Raw genomic sequence first — 23,167 nt, forward strand, 5'->3', positions numbered from 1 at the left:
TGAAAGAGACTTTATCTTATATAGTGACCAAAAAATACATTTCACATCATATTTCTGCAAAATATGACAAATCCCTTTGGAAGTGCTTCCAGTATAAGGCAAAATGACTGTAAACTTTTGTCCCACCTCTGCATTATCATCATTCACCTGACATGTTGTCAATCAATAGTGCAATGCACGTTATCATTATTTCAGCATAACTATTCTGACAAAAGATGGCTCTGAGATGGCCTAACTCATGCGACTAACTTTAAGGTCTAAAATGACAAGGGCCCTGTGAACCAAGGTATAAGACACCCTTTCACATTGAGCCAGGTTGGTGACAACTATCAGCCCTTAAATAGAAAGTGGTGTTTTTTGGTTACCTATAAGCTGCATGTTCCCATATACAGTAAGCTATTTTCCTGACCAACATATCAAGAAAGAGAACTCAGCCATTCTTCCCACCTCCAGTTTAAAACGAATATTCAAGTGAACTGAATCCAAATGTTCTAAAATGCCATTTAAATTCTTGCTATCACGAGGCCAAACAGCAAAAGTATTTTAAATATATTGAAAAGGAGGGGGGGGGGGGGGGGGGGGGTTAAAAAGATTCTATCAATTCAGTGTCAAGCCTAACATCAATTAACCATAACAATTCAGACAGAGAATGCAAATAAACATACGAGTCATTCAAATGCAATCCCTCTAATTGGTGTAATAAATATGCTGGGTTCTTTATGTGATGTTCACATCAACCTACAACTGAGCTCAAAAGAGTTTCAAGGAATTTTGCTATATGATATGTCATAGCAAGAATGTTTCTCTCAACAGGCCTAAGAAAAACACCTCCCTTGTAGATCTTTGGGTGCTCATATACTTTAGTGGGGACCCCACAATAAGAATTAAGCCTCTTCATAATCTCCTACAACAAGGAACTTTTCTTCAGGATGATCTTTCCTTTGTGGGGGACCAGAACCACACAGAATTTTTTGAAAGAAATTTCTGCTGTTTGGCTGTTAAGGTACATCAGGCATATCTTAATGGTTCAACATCCACCTGAGAATGGCTAAAAAGTTGAAATCATGATTGCGTACAATACATGAGCAATTAACACTCAAATGGTGGAAATTTCTTTCAAAAAAATTTCGTCAGGAGATTGATAGTCTTTCTCTCAACACTTTTTGTAGGGTCAGCCCATGATATGCTGAATCAGAGTGCAAGCGCAGCACTTTTTAAACATAATCCAGTTTTTCTAGCACCACTGTAACATTGACCTTGTCCATGGGTAAAATAGCAACTCATGGATACACTCTAAGTGAATATAAAGCAGCTCCCTCTCAGCTGCTGTTAATCAATCTTGGGTGAAGGTGCCCCAGTCAACACAACATGCTTCCTGCCTAAACTCCTCTGCAGCATTAGAAGGTACTTCAAAACAGTGTGTTCAATGTATCTTATAAAATCAGTGACTGGTAAACACTCAGACATCAGAGCAAAATCTAAACCTTTCCCTACCACAGATAAAGCTCAGTCATTGCAACTTTTTTCCCTGAGAATGAACACATAACATTGAGATATAATAATAGACATTGAGTCACTGAAACATTCAGATTTCACCAAATGCCATACAGTTATAAAATGAAATTTATTGTCAGACTGTGACCATGAAGCACCATCCAGCCAATCCCAAGAAAACAATGAAGTTTTTTGAGCAGTCAATAAATGAAATTAAAATAATTCCTTGAAAACAAAATCCAACTGTTGGCAAATGAAATTGGCTAAACCAGCCTGTTGCTTGATGCTTTGCAACCCAAGGTTTTAAATTCCTTGTGGAGCACTTCTTTTGCAGCATTTGCCCTTAAAAATGGCAGGGTGTGCACCAGTTGAAATATTGACAACTGTCAAAGACATAATCCAGATGCAGCCATCTAAGTTATATAAACATTTTATCTGCCAGTAGAAACTCATGTTTCACATTGTTTACAGATGAGTTCTTTCAACATGTAGGTAATGAAAATAATGATAATTCAGAGAGTATTCTTCTAAGAAAATTAAAATGGACAAATTACAATCTGTCACTGGAGAAAAGTACACTTAGGATAACTAACAGTCTTTTTCATAATTTTGTAATAATAGTGGTAACAATAATTAATAAAGTAATAATTTCATTCTCATTAAACCATTAAAGCAACAGGCAAAGTCAAATGCATAGTACAATTGTTAAACTGATAAACATAAAGGTACCCTCCATAACTTAGCCCTACACTTTTCTCCATTACCAAACTGATAATTCCGTTGTGTCTCAGGATGCATTCTATTGACTAATCCCTCTTTTGTAGACAAGTAGTGCCATATGTTCTTTTTTCCTCAGTCTGAATTAGTATGTCTCCGTTAGTCACTCAATCTACCCACTAATCCTCGGCATTTTTCTGTAGCACCATATATCAACAGGTTCTATTCCCATCTAGCCTGAATTGCTTAACATCCACATTCCACTTCCAAACAATGATAGATGAAGACAGACAAATACTTCCAGAGGAGTAGATGTTGACAAATTCATCTTATTCAGAAACACTTTTCATGCTATAGCAGTCTGCTTTTTATGACCTCTCTACTTCGGCCATTGCCAGTTATTTTGATATCTAGCTTATAACCCCTTCTCAACGCACTATGGGTGTAAATTCAATTCAATTGCTCTTCCAAGTCCTTTGCCATATCTGACGGAATCATAATGTCATAAGCAAACCTTTAAGTATTTATTTCTTCTCCCTGAACTTTAACCTCTTTTTCAAATTTCTCCTTGGATTCCATGACTGCTTGCTCAATTTACACATGGAATAACATCAACAAGATGCAGAACCCTTGTGTTACTCCCTTCTCAGCCATTACTTTTCATGACCTTCACCTTGTATAATTTCAGGTTGGTTTCTGAATAAGTTGTAAACAAACTTTCACTACTGTATTTTACTGTTCCATGAATCATTCTTATTGAATTGCAGTGAATTATTTACAACAAACTTTATGAGTGAATAAATGTACTGTGAGACAGTGGTCACCACTATTAACTCCTTAGATAGATTCCAAGATGATTGTTGGTGAGCATCACATATTATTCTTGCAGCACTTGCTCAACAATGAAGACTTTCTTTCTTAAAAGCGAGTTAGAACAATATTCCATAAGACATTATTGAAGGAAACCATGCAAAATATATGAGCTTCTTGATTTGACTCTCCTTAATATTTGCAATGATTTGAAGTACAAATCAAGCTGAACTAAATTGTTTTAGAAAGAAAGATACTTTTTCAGTTTAAATTCAAATAAGTACCTTTAATACACTGGTCTTCATCACAACTGGAACTTACAGCTCACACCATTCTTGCATCATATGACAGGAACCTCTGAGGTAACAAGCCACTGCAGAGAATAGTCTCTACAACATTGTAAAAAGTTTTCTCTAAAGCTGTTTTTGTTCTGGTCTTCAGTCTGAAGATTAGTTTGTTACAGCTTTCCAAGCTATTCTAACCTGTACAATGCTCTTCTATCTACCACAATGTACGTCCCTTTGAACATGCTTACTGTATTCATGCCTTGGTCTGCCCCTACAATCCTTAGCCACCACATTTCCTTCTGTTACCAAATTGACAACTCCTTCATGCCTCAGTATGTGCCCTATCAACCACCATCTTCTTTCAATCAAGGTGTGCCACAACTTACTTTCTCCCCAATCCAGTTCAGTTATTCAATATATCCACTTAATCTACAGCATTTTTCTGTACCACTACATTCCAAAAACTCCTCTTCTTATCTGAACTAGTTATTGTCAACATTTCTCTTCCATAAAATATTAACTCCTATCAAATACCTTAGCAAAGACTTTCTAACTCTTAAACTCATTTTGGTGTTATCACGTTCCTGCATTTTACATCCTCTCTAATTTTGCCATTGTCAATTATTTCTCTGCCCAACCAGCAACACTGATCTACTACATTTAGTGTCTCGTTTCCTAATTTAAGTCCCTCAGCATCACCTGATTTAAATCAATTACACTGCATTAACCTCACTTTACTTATATTGATGTTCATCTTATAATCCCTTTTCAAGACACTATGCATTCTGTTCTGTTCTGTTCTGACTCTTTGGTGTCTCTACCAAAATTATGACATTATAGTCTGCCTCAAAAGTTGAGTGATCAATTTTGAAGCAGCTAGAAAACTTACTTGCTGTACAGTTGCAGCAAGGGGAGCATATCTGGCCAGTGATACGCAAATCTTATTTTTTCTGCTGCATCGTGTTTGTCAGTCCAAACTCAGATACTTAACAGTAATTTTTCTGTACTATTCCAATTTTTGTCATTGTCTTCTATTATGATTATAAATATACTATGTATCAAAAATAGCAGAGGTTAGATTTTTTATGTAATTTACTTTTATTAATACAGACATTGTCTTCCATAAAAAAAAGTGGCTGTTACAATTAGATCAGCAGACCTTGTTTCAACTCTCAGATCTGTCAGATTCTTCTTACAGTATTGTATCTTCCATCTCATCTACTTCCTCTATGCTTTCTGCAGTCTGTCATCTCATCCCCATCAACGCACAAGTTGCCAAAGTGGTGTCAACTCAAAAGACTTGCACTAGGTGACTGGTCTACCCAACAGGAGGCCCTAGCCATATGACATTTCATGTCACTATGTTATAAACAAATATTAAAGTTTTTATTTTTTCACCATGAACTTGAATTCACTTTCAAAATTTATCTTTGGTTTCCTTTACTGCTAACTCAATGTAAAGAATGAATAACAAGGGGGATATGCTACAGCCCTTCTCACTTCCATCTCAACTACAGTTTCCTACCATGCCCTTCTACTCTTATAACAGCAGTCTGGTTTCTGTACTATTTGTAAATAGTTTTCCACTCCCTGTATTTTATACCTCCTACCTTCATAATTTCAGAGTGTACTTCAGGCAACACTGTCAAAAGTTTTCTCCAACTCTACAAATGCTATAAATATAGGTTTGCCCTTCCTTAACCTGTCTTCTAAAGATAAATCACAGGGTCGGTATTGCCTTGCATGTTCCAAAATTTTTCTGGATCTCAAATTGATCCTTCCCAAGGTCAGATTGTACCAGTTTTTCCATTCTTCTATAAAAAATGTGTGTCAATATTTTACAACCATAACTCATTAAACTAACAGTTCGATAATATTCACAGCTGTCCACTCCAGCTTTCTTTGGATTTGAAACTATTACATTATTCATTATGTCTGAGGGTATTTTCCCCATCTTATGTACCTCATACACCTTACAAAAGAGTTTTCTCATGACTGGCTCTTACAAGGAGATCAGCAGACCTTGTTTCAACTCTCATCTCTGTCAGATTCTTCTCACAGTATTGTATCTCCCATCTCATCTACTTCCTCTATGCTTTATATAACATAGCCTTTTAGTTTATTTCCCTTGTATAGCCCCCCATCCCCCTCTACACAGAACAGGGCTTTAAGGCTCAACAGTATTAACTGACTACAGTGTCATCCTCAGCCCACAGGCGTCACCACATGTGGATATGGAGGGACATGCAGTCAGCACACTGCTCTCCCTGTCACTCTCAGGTTTTGTGACCAGAGCCACTACTTCTCAATCAAGTAGCTCCTCAATTCTGGCAACTTCGGTACGAGCATGAGGTGTGCTTGCTTGTGTGAGTGAATGGTGTGTGTTTATCTTTTCCAATGAAGGCTGGGGCCAAAAGCGTATGTGTAGGCGTCTTTTAATTGTATCTGCCTCCAACTTAGCGTGTTGTCTTTATGGTACAGAGCAATCTAGCCTTTCCTACATTGTTCATGTTCCTATCTGGAGTTTCCATTGTTCAACATTACAAAAAGTCGTAAGAGATGCTTTTGCAGAAGTGTAGGTGTTTTATATGAACACAACAACAATTACATGACTGCACTCATAGTTAAAGGCGATGTTCAAAGTGTTGTTCTTGTACCCAGATGCCGGTGTCTACCTGTCACTGCAATGAATTCCAAATTCTTTCAGACATACCTGGATTATTCCACAATTCTTGACAACACTGACAAGAGTCTGCTCCAATGCTTCAACCATGTTAACTGGAGTGGTGTACACAACACCTTTAAGGTGGTCCTAAACATAGAAATCCACGGGGTTCAGATCTGGTGATCTTAGAGGCCATGGTATAGGTTCTTCTCACCCAGTCCATCTTTGTCCATGTCAGAGCATTAAATGGTGTCTCACCATAGCAACAAAATGTGCAGAAGAACCATAATATATGTACCATGTCCTCTGTTAGTGCTCTAAGGGAATACCCTCAAGCAGTCCACTAAGATGATCCCACAGAAATCAAAGAAAATTCCATCAATTTAGTTAGTTTGGTAACAATAAGGCCATACCTAGTACCCCTAATCACATGTTAAATGATTTCACTGATCACTATTACCAAGACTCATGAATACCATGTTGGTTGGAGCCCCAAGACGACTCCAAATGTGACAACTGTGATAATTAAAAACACCGTCATGAGTGCACACTGCTTCAGCTCTAAATAAAAAGTTATTGTGACACACAGGATTGCCTACAGTTTGTTGTTGCATCCACTGATAGAACATTAATCAAGGACCAATGTCCATCTCACCAAGACAATGAACTCACTGGAGGTGGTACAGATACATTGCACTGTGATGCATTATTCTCCGAACACTACTGTGGGCCATTTCTGGAATTTGTGTCACAAATCTCCTTCATAAGATTCACGAAGTGTATTTGAATGCTTCCAGCATCACATATTCAAGCACGAGTGTAATTCATGCTGTCCTACTGTTCTCACACCATGTCATGCTCCCAGTTTCTTGGAGGTATCAATGCAACCTTATAAATGTTTCACTTTCGGGATACTTTCAAGCAGTGTATTCATCTTGGTACTAGCATGCAGGTTCCTGCACATTGTTGTTAGCTGTAATATACATGAAATGCATATCTGCTTACTCATTATTACTGTAAGTTCCACATTACCACCAGTACTGGTGCAACACAACTGATGATCTGCAAACTACTAACTGTGTACTGTACTGTTGTAACCATTCTGTTTACAATTCTGTATCTCAATAATGTAATAAAGGACTACATCATGGATCAGCATGGAGTGTTTACACAGTATCATGTCAGTAGTGCTTGGTAAATGCAAAGTCACAGTTATGTCACAATGAATTCATTTGCAAGTCTATGTTTACTGAGACCTATTATTTCTATATCATGTGCCTACAACTGCGTGCATCTATGACATAAATTATGATAGTCGAATATATTCCTTCCACCTTCCAGCTCTCCCCTCTTTGATTACAAAAGGTTTTCCATCTGAGAACTTCATATTCACACAGCTACTTCTCTTTCTTCCAAAGGCCTTTTTAATTTTCTTTTAGGTGGAGCCTTTTTTCCCTTGTTATACATTCTTCCTCTAGCCACTAATGCTTAGCCATTTTGCACTTCTTGTCAAACTTATTTTTTAGATGTTTGTATTTCCTTTCACCTGCCAGATTTTTATAATTAAAGTCTCACCCTCTGCTGCCTTCACTGTTTCATCTCTCAAAGCTACCCATTTTTCTTCTGCTGCATTGCTTTCCCCTGTTTCAGTCAGCCACTGCGTAATGCTCCCTTTACAACTTTCAGCAATATTTGGTTCTTTCAGCTTATCCACATCCCATCTCCTTAATTTACTACCATTTTGCATATTCTTCAGTTTTCATCTACAGTTCATAACCAATAAATTATGGTAAGAGTCAACATCTGCCTCTGGAAATATCTTACAGCTTATAATCTGGTTTTAAAACCTTTGTCTTACCACTCTATAATTAATTTGAAAACCTCCAGGTCTCAGCCATGTATATGACATTCTTTCATGGTTCTTAAATCAAGTATTGGTGATGATTAAATTATGCACTGTATGCAATTCTACCTGGTGGTTTCCTTTTTCTTTCTTTTCTTTTCCTGTCAGTCTATATTTTCCAAGTGTTTTTCCTTCTCTTCCCCCATCACAATTAGATTTTCATCTCTGTTAACTGTCTGAATAATTTCACTCATCTCATTATGTGTTCTTTCAAGTGATTCATTATCTGTAGAGCTAGATGACATATGAACTTGTAATTCTGTGGTGGATGTTGACTATATGTCTGTCTTGATTACAATAATGTGTTGACTATGCTGTTCATGCAGCTTACCTTCATTCCTGTTTTCTTATTCATTATTAGTTCAGTTTCTGCTTCACATCTACCAGATTTTGTATTTATAAGTCTGTACTCAACTGACCAGAAGTCTTACTCTTCATTCCACAGCACTTCACTAATTCTCACTGTATCAAACTTCAAACTATCCATATCTCTTTTTAAATTTGCTGTCCTTTTTAGCTGATTAAGAGACCTAACAATCCTTGTTCAAAACCATAGATGGCCAGTTTTGTTTTTCTTGATGACAACATCCTCCAACACAGTCCTTGCTGAGCGATTGGAACAGATGACTATTTTACCTATTGAATATTTTGTCCAAGATGATTACATCATCATTTAATCATATAACAGAGCTGCATCTCTCGAGAAAAATAATGGCTGTAGTTTCTCCTAGCTTTCAGCTTTCAATTCCTATACAGGGTGAATATAAAGTCCGGGAACACTTTCTATTATTTATTGCACAAGACCTAAACATTGTACAGATGTCATATACATTGCATTTTTAAGAGAAATTCTGAAAGTTTTTATGTTACAAACAATCGATATGTGAACCATGAGTGACCCAGCAGACATAAATATGGTAATCGAATTCTTGTCATACCCATCCCGGCAGGGCCTCGTTGACTGTGGCTGTCGCTTCTCATATTCTCTCCGGAGCTCTGCTGCAACACGTGGTAGAGTCAGTACATACACCAGATCTTTAATGTGTCCCCACAGAAAAAAGTCACACCGAGTGGGATCTGGTGATCGGGGAAGTCATTTCATGAAACAACTGTCCCCTTCTGTAGCAAGGCCAATCCATCGACGCAGCAGCTCTGTGTTCAGGTACCCACGAACTTCACGATGAAGATGAGGTGGGGTCCCATCCTGCTGAAAGATGAACGGAGAGTCTGATTGCATTTGAGGGATCAGCCATCTCTGCAACATGTCCAAGTAGGAATATCCAGTGACAGTGCTCTCGGCGAAGAACAACAGCCCAAACAGTTATCGATGTGACAAGGCACAAAAACGTTTACATGCTCAAATTCAATGCATTCGTGGGGATGCTTTGTACCCCAGATTCAAAAATAATGCCTATTCACTTTCCCATTAGTGTGAAAAGTGGCTTCATAACTAAAAATTAAGCAATTAACAATCCCACCCCCATTTGAATTCAATTGTTGCAAATGCAAACAAAACTCAAAACACTTATCTTTATCATCATCACTGGGCTTTTGCACTAGCTCCAATTTGAATGGTTTCGTAGACAGCTTGTTGGAGGACTTCCCACACCGTCATTGGAACCATTTCAGTTTCACAGGATGCATGATGCACCAATTTCTTTGGACTCATATATGTCTCTCACTTCACTCATACTGCGACGTCCACTTCTCTTTGTTGGGCACAAGCAACCCATGTAATGAATTTGTTTGGCCAGTGGTAAATGGCATTCCTTGTTGGTGGCTTCTTACCGTACTTGGTTCTAAACATCCGTTGAACAGCTGTAGCACACTTTTTGTTGAACTCCAACACACAGAAAGCTCGTTCCACACCTGAACTCACCACATTTGCGACTAGCACTGACTATCAGCAAATTACCAAATTATGCTGTGACGGTATAAGTGTAAAAAGACTTTCAGGGTTTTTCTTAAAAATGACGTATGTATGATATCTGTACAATGTTTGGTGCAATAAATAATTGAAAGTGTTCCCAGACTTTATGTACACCCTGGATATTGTGTGTTTAAATGCATGTTTAGAAATATCTTGTACAACTAGTGGCAATTTATTAAACAATTTATGCCCTACTAGCTCACAATCATTCACTGGTCTTGGTAATCTATTGCACGAGGTGTAAATATTTCTGTTGTTTTATGTATTGTAATCAATGATGTTTCTGTAGTCTTTTACTTTTGGCACCTTCTGCTTCAAACAAATTAAAACAGTGTGTGTGTGTGTGTGTGTGCATGTGTGTAAAAGGAGGGGTGGAGGGGGGGGGGGGGGGGGCAGGGGGAGAGAGGAGATGCACATCATGATTTTTCTGCTTAACATGGTTTATGCAAAGAGTCAGTAATTACTCGTTTGGCTTCTTACTGCAATAAAAAGATCTCATGAACAGACTTGCTCCATTAGAAAATGCATAGAAGAAGTGGAAAATTAAGAGATGTAATATAGACTACAGGAACATGTTCTTAAGTAATGAATCACTATAGATGACTTACCACTAATATACTTCACATTTCATCATGAAGGTAACTTATCATGTACAACCAACAACTTGATACAACTACAATTACCAGAGGAAAATTTGGCTTTTAAACTAAAATTATTTGCTGTGTTTTGTTTCACTAACCAAAAATTCATGCACTGTAAACCAACAAGATTTTGAGCAGGTTATTGAGGTAACTGTAGCTGTGAAAGATTATAAATTTCCTGTTGAATCAATCTGTGACCATGCAGCACAGCCTTAGAGCTTAAAAATTAGGGCAGATCAGTTATCATATGTCATACCTTTCTTTTTAGACAACTTACTAACAATTATCCAGAGAGGACTTTCAAAGTTTAAGTCTGTTTTGTCAAATACAATAAAATTCCAGTCAGTCTAGGAATGATACATATTGTCATGTCTAAATCACAATCCAGTCAAAATCCAGAGGCAGTATCACCAATGAAATTTAACAATTAGTATTGAAAGCATATTTATTTATGACAACAACATACAACCAGAAGAGAACTGACTTCCTGGATGGAAATGCAGCTATTTACACAAACATTGAATATTCCAGAATGCTGGTATATGTACAAACACTGATATTTCAGAATAAACAAACTTTACAAATGTCAGATATTTCTAAAAGCCTTCCAGAAAAGATAAATACTACATAACAACTAACTGTTTGTGACTGCATTTGAAATGACAACCCACAACATGCCAGCCAGTGAGGCTAATAACAATGACATACTGCAAGCACTGCAGCTTGCAGTAATGCTTCTGCTCCTGGAGAATCAGCAGTCCACTGTTTCAGAAGTTCTCATTAGAGCCGACAACAGCACTCCAGTTCGACATCTTGACAATGATCATGCATGCAGTGGCACTGATGGATCCTTACAGTCTGATCATGTTTTTACACCCTCTTCAATAGGATCAGCACTGAAGGTAGCCCCTCCAATCAACAAACTCCATGTTCGTTAAGGGCCCTCAGTTTCCTTGAACCTCCCATTGTTGATTTGTACCTTTGGACTGTAGTAAGGCTTTGTACAGAGGGCACTCATAACATCTCTAAAATTTTATCTTCCATAACAAGAGTCATAATCCTCTATTTCATATATGACATCAGCAAGAATTGGAGGATGTGATGCAGTCCACAGCCTCATGGCCATGGAGCAGAAAGAATGGTGTGAATGATGTATTGTCTTGTTTCACTGTATTATATATAAATGTAACAACAAGCAGTAATGTATCCCAATCTGCCTGTTGAGTACCAATGCACATAAGAGAGTATATCTGCCAACATTTTATTAAAACATTTTGTGGGGTCAATTACCTGGAGATGGTAGGTACATGCCATCCTGTAAGTGATGTGGCAATGTGAAATTATCTTTCATACTAGTCTTGACCAAGAAACTTTTTCACACTCAGAGATCATCATATGGGGTGCTCCACTCTTCAGGATAATGTCTTCTACATGGAACTTCACAATTACCAGGGCTTTGACAGTCAGCACAGCTTCCATTACAGCATAGTAGCTGAGGTAGTCAATGCAGACTATTATCCACTGATTCCAATTTGTTGAGTTTCAAAATGTTCCCAAGAGGTCAATTTCAGTTTGGTGGAATGGTGGTGCTCCAGGTGAGATTGGTACCAGATGCCCCATAGGTAACTGCAGCACATGATTTCATTGCTAGCAGTACTTACAAAGGCTCACATAGTCTCTAACAGATCAGTAGAGACCTGGCCAATTATATCTGCATCTGACTTGACTCTAGTCTTCAGGAATGTTGCAACATTGTGCAAACAATTCAGGATTGCCACCTGCAGATAAACTGGGATGATGAACAACCATTTCTGCTTCACTGTATTATATTTCCTCCTATACAGTGTTCTGCTTATTAAATAGAATTCTCCTTAGGTCAGTTCCTCATTCTTCACAACTCCTATGGTTTTCAGCAATCCTGGATCTTCCCTCTAATCAGCAACAATGTCATTTAATGCAGAAATTAGATTTTGTCCATGGTGCTGTGTTTTGCTGAGGGATTCCTTAAAAGACAGTCAGCATCCTTGTGTGCTGCATTCATTTTTTATACTATGGAGATTTACTCTTGAACCCTCAGTGCCCATCACACCAGTTCACTAGATGGATCCTTCACGCTAGTCAGCAAGCACAGAGAATGGTGATTTGTCACAATGATGAATAGTTTGCCAACTAAAACAGCTGGATCTTGTTGATGGCCCAAACAACTGCAAGGCACTCTTTCTCAGTTGTAGAGCAGTACTATGGAAGCATAGTACTGTCCCTATCTATAAACAGCTAGAACTGATGTAATGCTCTGCCTCGCATTCTTATCATACAATGCTAGATCTGGAGGTGTTAGCCCCTCCTTAAGGCCAAGGAAAGATCTTTCTTGCCCGTTGTTCCAAGAAAATCAGGCATCTCTCTGCAGCAGTTCTTGCAAAGGTCATGTCTTAGTACAGAAGATCTTCATGAATCACCAATAGTAAGAGAACATCTCAGAAAACTTCACACATTATGAACATGGCAAGAAGTTGGAAAAGCTATGACTGCTCTTATTTTCTCTGGGTGGGGATGGCTCCATTGTCATTCTCCAGGAGCCCCAAGATTTTTATTTCGAAGGTGACAAGGATGCATTTTTTTGGATTCAACAAAAGAATTGCTGTCTGAATACACTTCTAGACAGTTGTTAGCTGGTTAAGACGTTCTTCAAATGTCTTAGAAAAACTGATAATGTCATCCAGATAGCAAAGACATTTCCGTTTAACATGTCACATCAAGTTGTCCATAATACTTTCAAAGGTGGCTGGAGTGTTACACTGTCCAAAGGGCATAACTTTAAACTCAAAGAGGAAGTGAGGAATAATGAAGGCAGTCTTTCTCCAGTCATCCTTGCAAACGTCAGTTTTCCAGTAACTTGTCTGTATGTCCATAGCTATAAACACTTTGCTTTGCTTTCAAGTGGTCTATTGTGTCATTAACATGCAACAGTAGATATACATCGTTCTTCACTGTTTTGTTCACTTATCTGCATTCAATGCAAAAACACCACATGCCATCCTTCTTCTTGCCCAAGAACCAGAAGAGAGGACCAAGGACACTCTGAAGGTTTAAATGTGTCACCTTGCAGTACCTCCTCTGCTTCCTTTCAGATTATTTGTTGTTCAGCTGATGACATTTTATATCAGAGTTAGATGTTTGGTGGGTGACCCTCAGTATTGATAAGGTGTTTTACTATGGGCCACTTGGTCAGATTTGGAAACATCTTAAAATTGACTAAGAGTGGCTATCATTCATTGATGTTGTTCCTTGCTCAAGTCATAACCTATTAGTAGCTCAACAACAGCTTCCTCCCCTGGTTTTTCTGTAATGGTAGTAGAGCATGAGTTTTCAATGATAACAATAACCTGTCCTTTCTCGACTGGTTCGGCTGTCCCTATACACTTACATTCAGGAATGAGTTGTGGCTGCTGATGACAATTAGTTATCCAAATTTCTTCTGGATCATCTACAGTGCTTAAGATTGTTTCTAGCATCTAAAAATCCTTTGTGAGCCTGAGCAGCTTTTCATAACCAACAAATACTACACAGCTGAACTGAGCACCTTGGCTGATGACTGGAAGTCATTTTCTTGGCAGTGGTGTAATGATAATTCTTCAATGCCAAACAATCAACCACAACCATTTTTGTTATTTGTGCTTGCTGGAATAGCTTTGTCAGTCTAAAGCTCTGACCTTCCACAGCCATTGCTGACAACATTTTGTTAAAATGACAAAGTTGGAAGGTTGTGTTCTGTCACTGACATACTCTTAAGTTGTATGCTTCTGTCAGCTGGACATATTTCCCATTTGAAAATTTCAGCACAATCACTGTTGCATCATGAAACATAGTCTTTTTTGTGGCTGATGATGGTAAACATTCAACATTAAAGAAAAATAATCCCCTGAGCTGTCTAGTACCCAGAGAGGTTTGCCATCATTCATGATGTCAGTGAGATTTCCTGACATCTTTGTGTGTCATCCATGGAGAATTGACACGTGTGGTGGCCTCACTTTCATAGATGGTTGCCTCGATTAGTGTTCCTATTAGTGTTCCTGAATTTTGCAGGGAGATGAGCAGCTGATACCTCTGTAGGGTGATGGGGAATGGCTGTAGTGCGATGGGGAGTGACCTTGTATAGGGTATGACAATTTGCTCTGTCCCATAGTTCGACTGTAACCATCTGCAGCTTACTGGCACAAATAAAACTGCTGTAATGTTTGACATCTAGTGATGTAGTAGTAATTGAAAATTCACCTTCTATCTCTGCAGTAGCATATAATGTGTCCAGGGCATTCACAGTGGAAACACACTGACATGTCTCTGTCTTCCCTTTGTAGTGGTATTCTTTTTTTTGTGTTTCAGACTTCAGAGAATATATCATGATTATTTGATTACCTGCACTGTAGCAAATTTACACTTCAAAGTCCTCAGTGCTTCTCTGTCCTCTGCTTTCCTCTTCATTCTTTGGTACTCTCTTTATGGTATAATGGTATCATTCAGCATCTGGTATCTTCCTCTACCCTTCTCTCTCTTCCCCAGAACAAAACCTTCAATTGCCTCTACTAGATGGCAATCTCATCTCAAATTATGTCCTATCCAATTTAGCTTCCTATTCTTCATTGTCAGCAACATGATCTTCTCCAGTTCATCTCAGTACCTCCTCATTCCTGCCTTTTTCAATCCAGCTAATCTTCACCATTATGCACCATATCTACATTTTAGAAGTTTCAATTCTCCTCCTGTCCTACTTTCTCAAAGTCCAAATTTCTGCTGTGTACAAGTTAATGCTCTGTACCAGACATTTAATTAGTCACTTTCTTAATTCAGTGTTCAAACCACTAGTTACAAGTCTTTCCTGCTCTTGAAATGCCTCTTTCACCAGCATATTTCCGACTTTGATGTCCTGTTCACAGTGCTTGTCTTTCCTGACACAGCTTCCCAAATACTTGAATGTTTCCAGCAGTTCCATGGTTTGTGAAACCATTATATTTCACTCTTATTTTCTTGAAGCTACAACCATATCTTTCATTTTCTTTCTGTTTACTTTAATACCATATCACAAACAAGTTTCATGGAGATCATTTAGCATTTGAATCTATGTCTTGATTTTCTGCAAGAATCGCCATGTCATGCACATATCTTATGGATTCTATTTTCTGTACATCCATCCTGATGTCTCTTTCCCCATCCAAAGAACTTTTCACTATTTCCTCCAAATAAATATTTAATAGGATTGGTGAGCGACAACGTACCTGTTGACCCCTCTCCTGAAATTGCTGTCTTTCAAAGTCTCACTTCCTACTTACATTTTTACTTTCACATTCCAGTAGAGATTTTCTATCATAACATGTAAATAACACAGATTTGTTTGTTTGTTAAGCATGCAATATAATACCTGAATTATGAATTGAAACAATATTTATAATGACATGTCATAATGGTAATACCCAAGTCAAAAGTGCTTTAAACAATTCGGCATACATTTACTCCCCCTTATGGAGTCTGTCACCAGTCTAGTGTGTGTGTGTGTGTGTGTGTGTGTGTGTGTGATGGCAGCAAGATAACACCTTATCACTGAGAAAGTGTTTATAATTATAAAATTGACTCATTCCACATCACAGAGACATCACAATTATGATCCATGGAATATGCTAATGATGCCAACAGCTACACTAAGCAGTATCTCATGTGTAATGCCATATGTGTTAAGCAAGTATTCATTCCACTCCAAAAAGATTTAAAAATGAAATATTTTTAAAATGATTTTAATCACTGTTTTTACCAAACATTAAATCTTGTATGGCTACGAAGTCTTTCGCCATGTATTTCTTGAATAAAAATTTCTCGGTGTACATGCCGTGTCAATTCAGGATAAAACTCCAAGCTTTGGACCACTATCTCCATGGTCATTGTCAGGGCTAAAACTGACTGTCGTGAACTAGCAAGGTTCCCACTTTTATATGCCAAGAACGGCTTCTGACTGACTGGACTACATCATAGCAACAGCAATATGGCATGTAGTGAAGTGGTGCCCTCTACTTCCATAGATGTAGTTCCTATCCTGTGTTGCTTGCAGTGCCATCCCTTGAATCAGGGGGCAAAGTGCGAGAAGTTTTTCTCTATGATTTTTCTTTATCCAGTGCACTCTTCCAAGTGTTGTTAAGTGCATAGCCGTTGTCTCTGTTAAAGTTATTATCACTAAGTCTAATTTCGACTGCTTCCCGGATCACAGAGTCCCAGTAATTCAATGCGTGGGCTATTACTCTGGTTTCTTCAAATAAAATCTTATGCTTCTTAAGCAGGCTATGTTCAGCCACCGCAGATTTTTCCAAATACCTGTATTTCAGGTGGTGCTGGTGCTCGATGCAGCGGTCGGCAGCGGTACTTACAGACTGGCCCACGTAATTCTTGCCGCATTCGCAAGGAATAGTATAAATTTCCGGCACTCTTAAGCTGAGACTATCTTTGACTGATCTCAACATTTCCTTAATTTTCCTAGGTGCTCGGAAAACTGGTTTTATTCCTTGCCTCTTCAGGACTCTGGCTATCTTGCTCATTGTAGCACCGCAAAAAGGAAGCCGCGCTATGTGTTGGTCCTCTTCTTGTTTATGGCTGGCATCGTTTCTTACTTTCCTGGACAATACTGATTTAACTTCACCGGCTGAATAACCATTCCTCTTGAAAACAGTCGTCAAGTGGTTAATCTTGGGACCGAGGTGTTCCTTGTCAGAAATAGTCCTGGCTCTATGTACTAAAGTATTCAGCATAGCTCTCTTCTGAGACGGATGATGGAAGCTATGGCTATGCAGATATAAATCTGTATCAGTTGGCTTCCTGTACACAGAATGGCCCACTCGTGCATCCAGTTTTTGCTCTACCAACACATCTAAAAAAAGGTAACTTCCCTTCCTTCTCTACCTCCAATGTAAATTGCATGTTTGGATGTACACCATTTAAATGTTCGATGAACTGCTGCAGCGTGTCGCTGCCTTGTGGCCAGATTAAAAAAGTATCGTCGACGTATCTGTAGAAGCATGATGGGCGGAGGTGAGCACTGCTCAACGCTCGTTCTTCAAAGTCCTCCATGAAAAATTGCTGGTGACAGTGGGCAACCCATGGCTGTTCCATTCATCATTTCATAATAATTTCCATTGTATAAAAAGTAAGTGGTCGTCAAGGTATGCCGGAACAACTTCAAAATTTCTGAGGAAAAATGAGCAGCCAACAGTTGTGATGTGTCATCCACAGGTACTTTGGTGAACAGAGAAACCACGTCGAGGCTGACCATGATATCATTTGGGCCTATCTTCATCTGTTTTATGATATCAACAAACATTTTTGAATTCTTAATATGATGTGGGCAGAGACCAACTATAGGCGCCAACAATTCTGTTAAGTGTTTTGCAAGCCTGTACATAGGAGAGCTGCGCTAACAATCGGTCTCAATGGGACATTCTCCTTTTGAACCTTCGGCAAGCTGTACAGTCTTGGTGGCCTAGGTGCTCTCGGCCGTAACTTCTTCACCAGTTCGTCAGATAGGCCAGAGTTTTTTAGTAGCTCCCTTGTCTTCCTGCCTTGTCTATCTGCCATCTGTATATAGCTACACTCACAATAAATACTTTCTAAAAAGGCCTCCTAATGCTTAAATTCACTGCAAATGTTAACACATTATTTTTTTTCAGAAAAGATACTGTTGCAGGTCTCCATTTTCTACTCTCTTTACTTGTCACTTAATTTCCTCCCAAAATATCGCTACCCATCTGTCACTTTTAGTGTCTCATTCACTAACCTAATTCTCTCATCATTTCTTGATTGAATTCATTTCTTTTCAAGTCACTATCCATTATGATTGAACTGATCACCTAATCCTTTGATCTCTGAATTATACCATCATTGCAAACCAAGAAGTTTTTATTTTTTTGCACAGAACTTTAATTCACTTATCAAACTTCTTAATACTTTCCTTTACTGCTTGATCGACAAACAGATTGAATAACATCTTGGGTATGCTACAACCCTGCCTCACTCTCTTCCAACTACTGCTTCCACTTCATATTTTGCTATTTAAATGATAGAAGAATGAATTTTATTGCATTTATGGAACAAGTTTAGATTCCACTGTTAAAGATAACAAAGACAGTTTGAACTTCGCAAAGGTAAGCTCAGCTTCCATTTCAAAATAATCATACAGTTTCCTGCTACCATCAAAATGTCAGAGCGTATTCCAGGCAACATTGTTATAAGCTTTCCTTAAATCTAAGAAGTAAAGCTGTCATCAGTTAAAATACTGGTTTGAGCACCATAGTGCTTCACTAGGCACTGTCCTGTAGGTGGTCGTATACAACTGCCTTCCTCTAAACTTTGAACTACCTTACCCAGTCAGTTATACGAGAACCTACAGTTTAATGTTAACTTTGGGCTGTGGCACAATTTGTCAATTTTCACATTAACAAAACAATGCAAGAAGTAAAAGACATGATAAGTGGCAGATAGAACAAATAGGACTGACCAGAGATCTAATGCTATAAATGGAGTTTTCTGTTTTTCAACCTATCTTCAAAAAGAATTCTTAATATCATGACCTCATGTTTTCTAACATTTCTGTAGAGCCTAAACTGAGCTTCCTCAACAATGGCTTCTACCAGCCTTTCCTTTCTTTTGTAGATAACTCATGTTAATATTTGGCACCCACGATTTAGCCAACTGAAGGTTCAACAATATTCACACATGTGAGCACTTATTTTCATTGAAAATGGACTCATTATATTATTTCTGAGTCCTGAGGGTATTTTGACTGTCTCACATACCTTGCATAACCAGGTGGAATTGTTATGTCTTGGTAAATTGTCCCAAGAAACTCCATGATTCTGAGGTAAGTCCTCCACTCTTGGTGCCTTTCTTTGACCTAGGTCTTTTGGTACTCTATGAGATTTTTCTTATAGTATCACACTTCTCATCTCATCTTCATCTACTGTCTCTTCCTTTTTCCTAATATTTCCTTTTAACTCCTTTCCTTTGTGTAGCACTTTTATAGATTTCTTTCAGTTTTCAGCTTCCCTTTCTTTTCTTGGCCTTGGCTTGCCATTTGAGCTCTTCACACTTATGCAGCTTTGTCTCTTCTCCAACGGTATCACTGTTTTCCTACATGTGGCATTTATCTTGTTCATGCTCATGCATGTCCTGCAACAATTTCTGCTTTGCAATTTTTCATTACTTGTCATTCCCACTTTTTAGAAATCTGTATTCCCTTTCAGCTTATTCATTTGCTGCATTTTTTTTATTTTTTTATTTTCTCCTCTCGTCACTTAAATTTAATTTCTATGGGGCACTGTCTCTTTCCCTGTTAGTTCCTCTGCTGCTTTCATTATGTGATCTCTAAAGGTACTCATTTATCTTCTAACATGTTCCTTTCCCCTGTTCTAGTCAATAACTGCCTAATGCTAATATTTGAATGTCTGAGCATCCTCTGATTCTTTCAACATATCCCAGTTGCACCTCCTTAATTTCCTATGTTTCTATAATTTCTTCAGCTCTAATCTAAAGTTAATGGCCAAAAATTTGTGGCCAGAATCCACAACTACTCTTGGAAATATTTCTCAGACTAAAATTTGGTTTCTAAATCCCTGTCTTATGATTATATAATTTATCTGTAACATTGTGGTGTCTCCATGTCTCATCCACATACAAAACCTTATTTTATGATTTTTAAAGCAAATGTTTGTAATTATTAAGTTGTCCACTGCATAATTCTACCAGATGGTAACCCCTTTCATTCATTTTCTCCCAGTCCATGTTTTACCATCATTCTTTCTCTTCCTGCAACACAATTACATTTTTGTCTCCTATTACTCTCTGAAAAATCTATTTTACCATGCCATATTTATTGTTTTCAGTATTTTCATCATCTGCAAAATGAATAGGATTACAAGAGTCTGACTGTCATCTTAACAGGAATTATTGATCAAATGAAGAACAGTAGAACATAGAAACATTCTACTTATTGTCTGTAAAGAGAAATTTGTTTCAAATATTGGTTTTGAGTGACAAATTGTCTTTATGTTCTTCTTCACATGCAATAGCTCAGTCTGCTTAATTATGTTGCTCCATGTGATGCTCTCTCTCTCTCTCTCTCTCTCTCTCTCTCTCTCTCTCTCTCTCTGTGTGTGTGTGTGTGTGTGTGTGTGTGTGTGTGTGTGTGTGTGTGAGAGAGAGAGAGAGAGAGAGAGAGAGAGAGAGAGAGAGAGAGAGAGAGGGGGGGGGGGGGGCAGACTCAATTTTCAGTAAGTACATTTATGTGCCACACACAACAACAGACACACATATGCACGTGCGCACACATACAAACACACACACACACACACACACACACACACACACACACACACACACACACACAGTCTCAAATGCTACTCACACACACTCTGTGGTTCCAGTTACCTGAGACTGCTGTCATGTGTGTTAGTTGCTTTTGCATGTGTGTGTGTGTGTGTGTGTGTGTGTGTGTGTGTGTGTGTGTGTGTGTGCGCGCGCGCACACGCACACACATGTGTGTCTGCTGTTGACAAAGGCCCATGGCCAAAAGCTTTAATTGTGAGAGTCTTTTTGTTGTGCCTATCTGCGATTCAGCATCTCCACTATATGATGAGTAGCAACTTTCCTTCCATAATATTGTGTTACATTCCGTCCTGGGTATTTGATTGTTTGACTTGTTCATATCAAATAACTTTGTAGTAAAGCTACTGACACTGGCAAGAGAAATACTTACGCACACTCATACTCATTCCAGAGATCAACACATACAAATGGCTCAGGGCATACAATGTTGATACAAGGACCATTTGAAAAGCATTTGTAACCCAAATTCTTTGACATAGTGGCTTGTCCCCACTGAGTTCCATTAACAGCTGGAGGCAGAGGTAATTGTTTCCCTTCAAGTTTGATGTCCTCCATACAACCTTAATCAAAAAAAGATTACAGGAATAACCTTTAGTTATTTAAATTATAAAAGGCTATATTTATTGCATCTGTACAATAGTTTGGATACTGGTACCAAAACAAACCATAATAAGTACAGTCTTTTGGAAGCAAAGGTAACCTCAGTTCCCATTTGAAAACAAACCAAGAATTTTAAATTTACTTACTGTAATGAAACGAATTTTGCAGACAACAATAAGAATTTTTTACTGGTGGTTCATTCTTGGAAAACACAAGACCCCACTCATTTCTATACTAAACTAAATTACACCTATTGCTATTTATACAAGTAGGAAGAACATCGTTCTGAAATAGTGGATGAATATCATTAAGTCACAGCTGGAATTAGTCTACTCATGCAAATGCCTCAGAGTATCAGTCTGTAAAGGTAATGGAATGTAGTCAAATCAGATGATACTAAAGGAATTAGATTAGGAAATGAGACACTTAAACTCACAGATAGTTTTGCTATTTTGACAGTAAGATAACTGATCAAAGTTGAATTTAAGATAATATGAAATATAGAAGTAAAGGAGATGACTCACCGAAAGGCAGAAGCACTGTGTCGTCGATAGGTATACGAGCAAAGGTACAGAGCTTGACCAGCTTTCAGAATGCACTTCCTTCTTCAGGTTTGCAGGAAAACCATGCACACAGATGCACATATAGTCACTCACATGCACACACCTGTTTCCTACATTGTGCTCAGTTGACTTCCAGCGCTTTTCTGGCCCATGGTGAGTGTGCTGGGGTGAGATGAGGGTTTGGGTTGGGGTAAGGTGGGGTAGGGTGGGGTGGGGTCGGCTGAGGGAGGAAGAGAGGCAAGATGCAGGGAGCAGGTTGGGAAGAAGTGTCTAGCAGCTCATGGGAGAGTGGGGAGTCTGTGAGCTAGCAAGTGGTGCAGGTAGAGAGGGGAGTTGGCAGACAGCCAGGCACTTAATTTCATAGCCTAGAATGAGAGATAACAGCATGCATCTAGCTAATGTGGCAACACAAATTGGGTGGGGGTTCTGTGGCAGGGGAGCAGCCATTGAAATCTTCCATGATGTGCCACTGGGTGGTCCACCTCGTTTTTAGCAACGGTTGGGTGGTGACCATTCATTCTAGTTGATAGGTGGTTGGTTGTCATACCAGTTTAAAATGCTGTGCAGTGGATGCAGCAGAGCTGGTATATAACATGGCTGCTTTCACAGGTGGCCTGACCTCTGACGGGGTAGGATAAGCCTCGAGTAGGAGGTGCTGGGTGGGTAGATTGAATATGTCTTGCATCTCGGTCTTCCACAGGGGTATGATCCCTGGGGCAGGAGTTCGGGGTTGGAGTGATATAGGAATGGATTAGAATATTGTGGAGGTTGGGTGGCAACAGAACACCACTTTGAGGGAGGTTGGAATTATCTGGTGTAAGATGTCCCTTATTTCAGGGCATGGTCATAGATAATCTAAGCTCCAATGAAGAATGTGGTTTAGTTGTTACAGTCCAGGGTGGTAGTGAGTGACAAGCAGAGGGGGGAGGCACTTCTTTGTGGTTGGTTCTTGGGAGAGATTTGAGGATCAGGTGAGTGAGAGAATATGGAAAGGGAGAACTGTTCGTGAATTAGATCTGGAGGGTCCTGGCTGCCTGTGAAGGCCTTTGTGAGGCCTTCGCAATTCTGGGCGAGGGAGTTTCTCATCACTTTAGATGCATTTTCCATTGGTGACTAGGCTCTAAGTGACTGATTTTTTTGGTGT

The 23,167-nt window shown here is 38.7% G+C and overlaps 1 protein-coding gene across 1 annotated transcript in view; it reads right to left on the bottom strand.

Annotated features, from left to right (window-relative positions):
* LOC126273342 (neural-cadherin-like) overlaps positions 1-23,167 on the bottom strand; it is a 597,074-nt gene that overhangs the window by 75,754 nt on the left and 498,153 nt on the right. Inside the window, exon 22 of the mRNA XM_049976888.1 lies at positions 21,231-21,420. Within this exon, the coding sequence (XP_049832845.1) occupies positions 21,231-21,420 (190 nt within the window). The remainder of the gene's footprint in view (positions 1-21,230; positions 21,421-23,167) is intronic.

This window comes from Schistocerca gregaria, chromosome 5 (genome assembly GCF_023897955.1).
Source record: "Schistocerca gregaria isolate iqSchGreg1 chromosome 5, iqSchGreg1.2, whole genome shotgun sequence".
Classification (NCBI taxonomy): domain Eukaryota; kingdom Metazoa; phylum Arthropoda; class Insecta; order Orthoptera; family Acrididae; genus Schistocerca; species Schistocerca gregaria.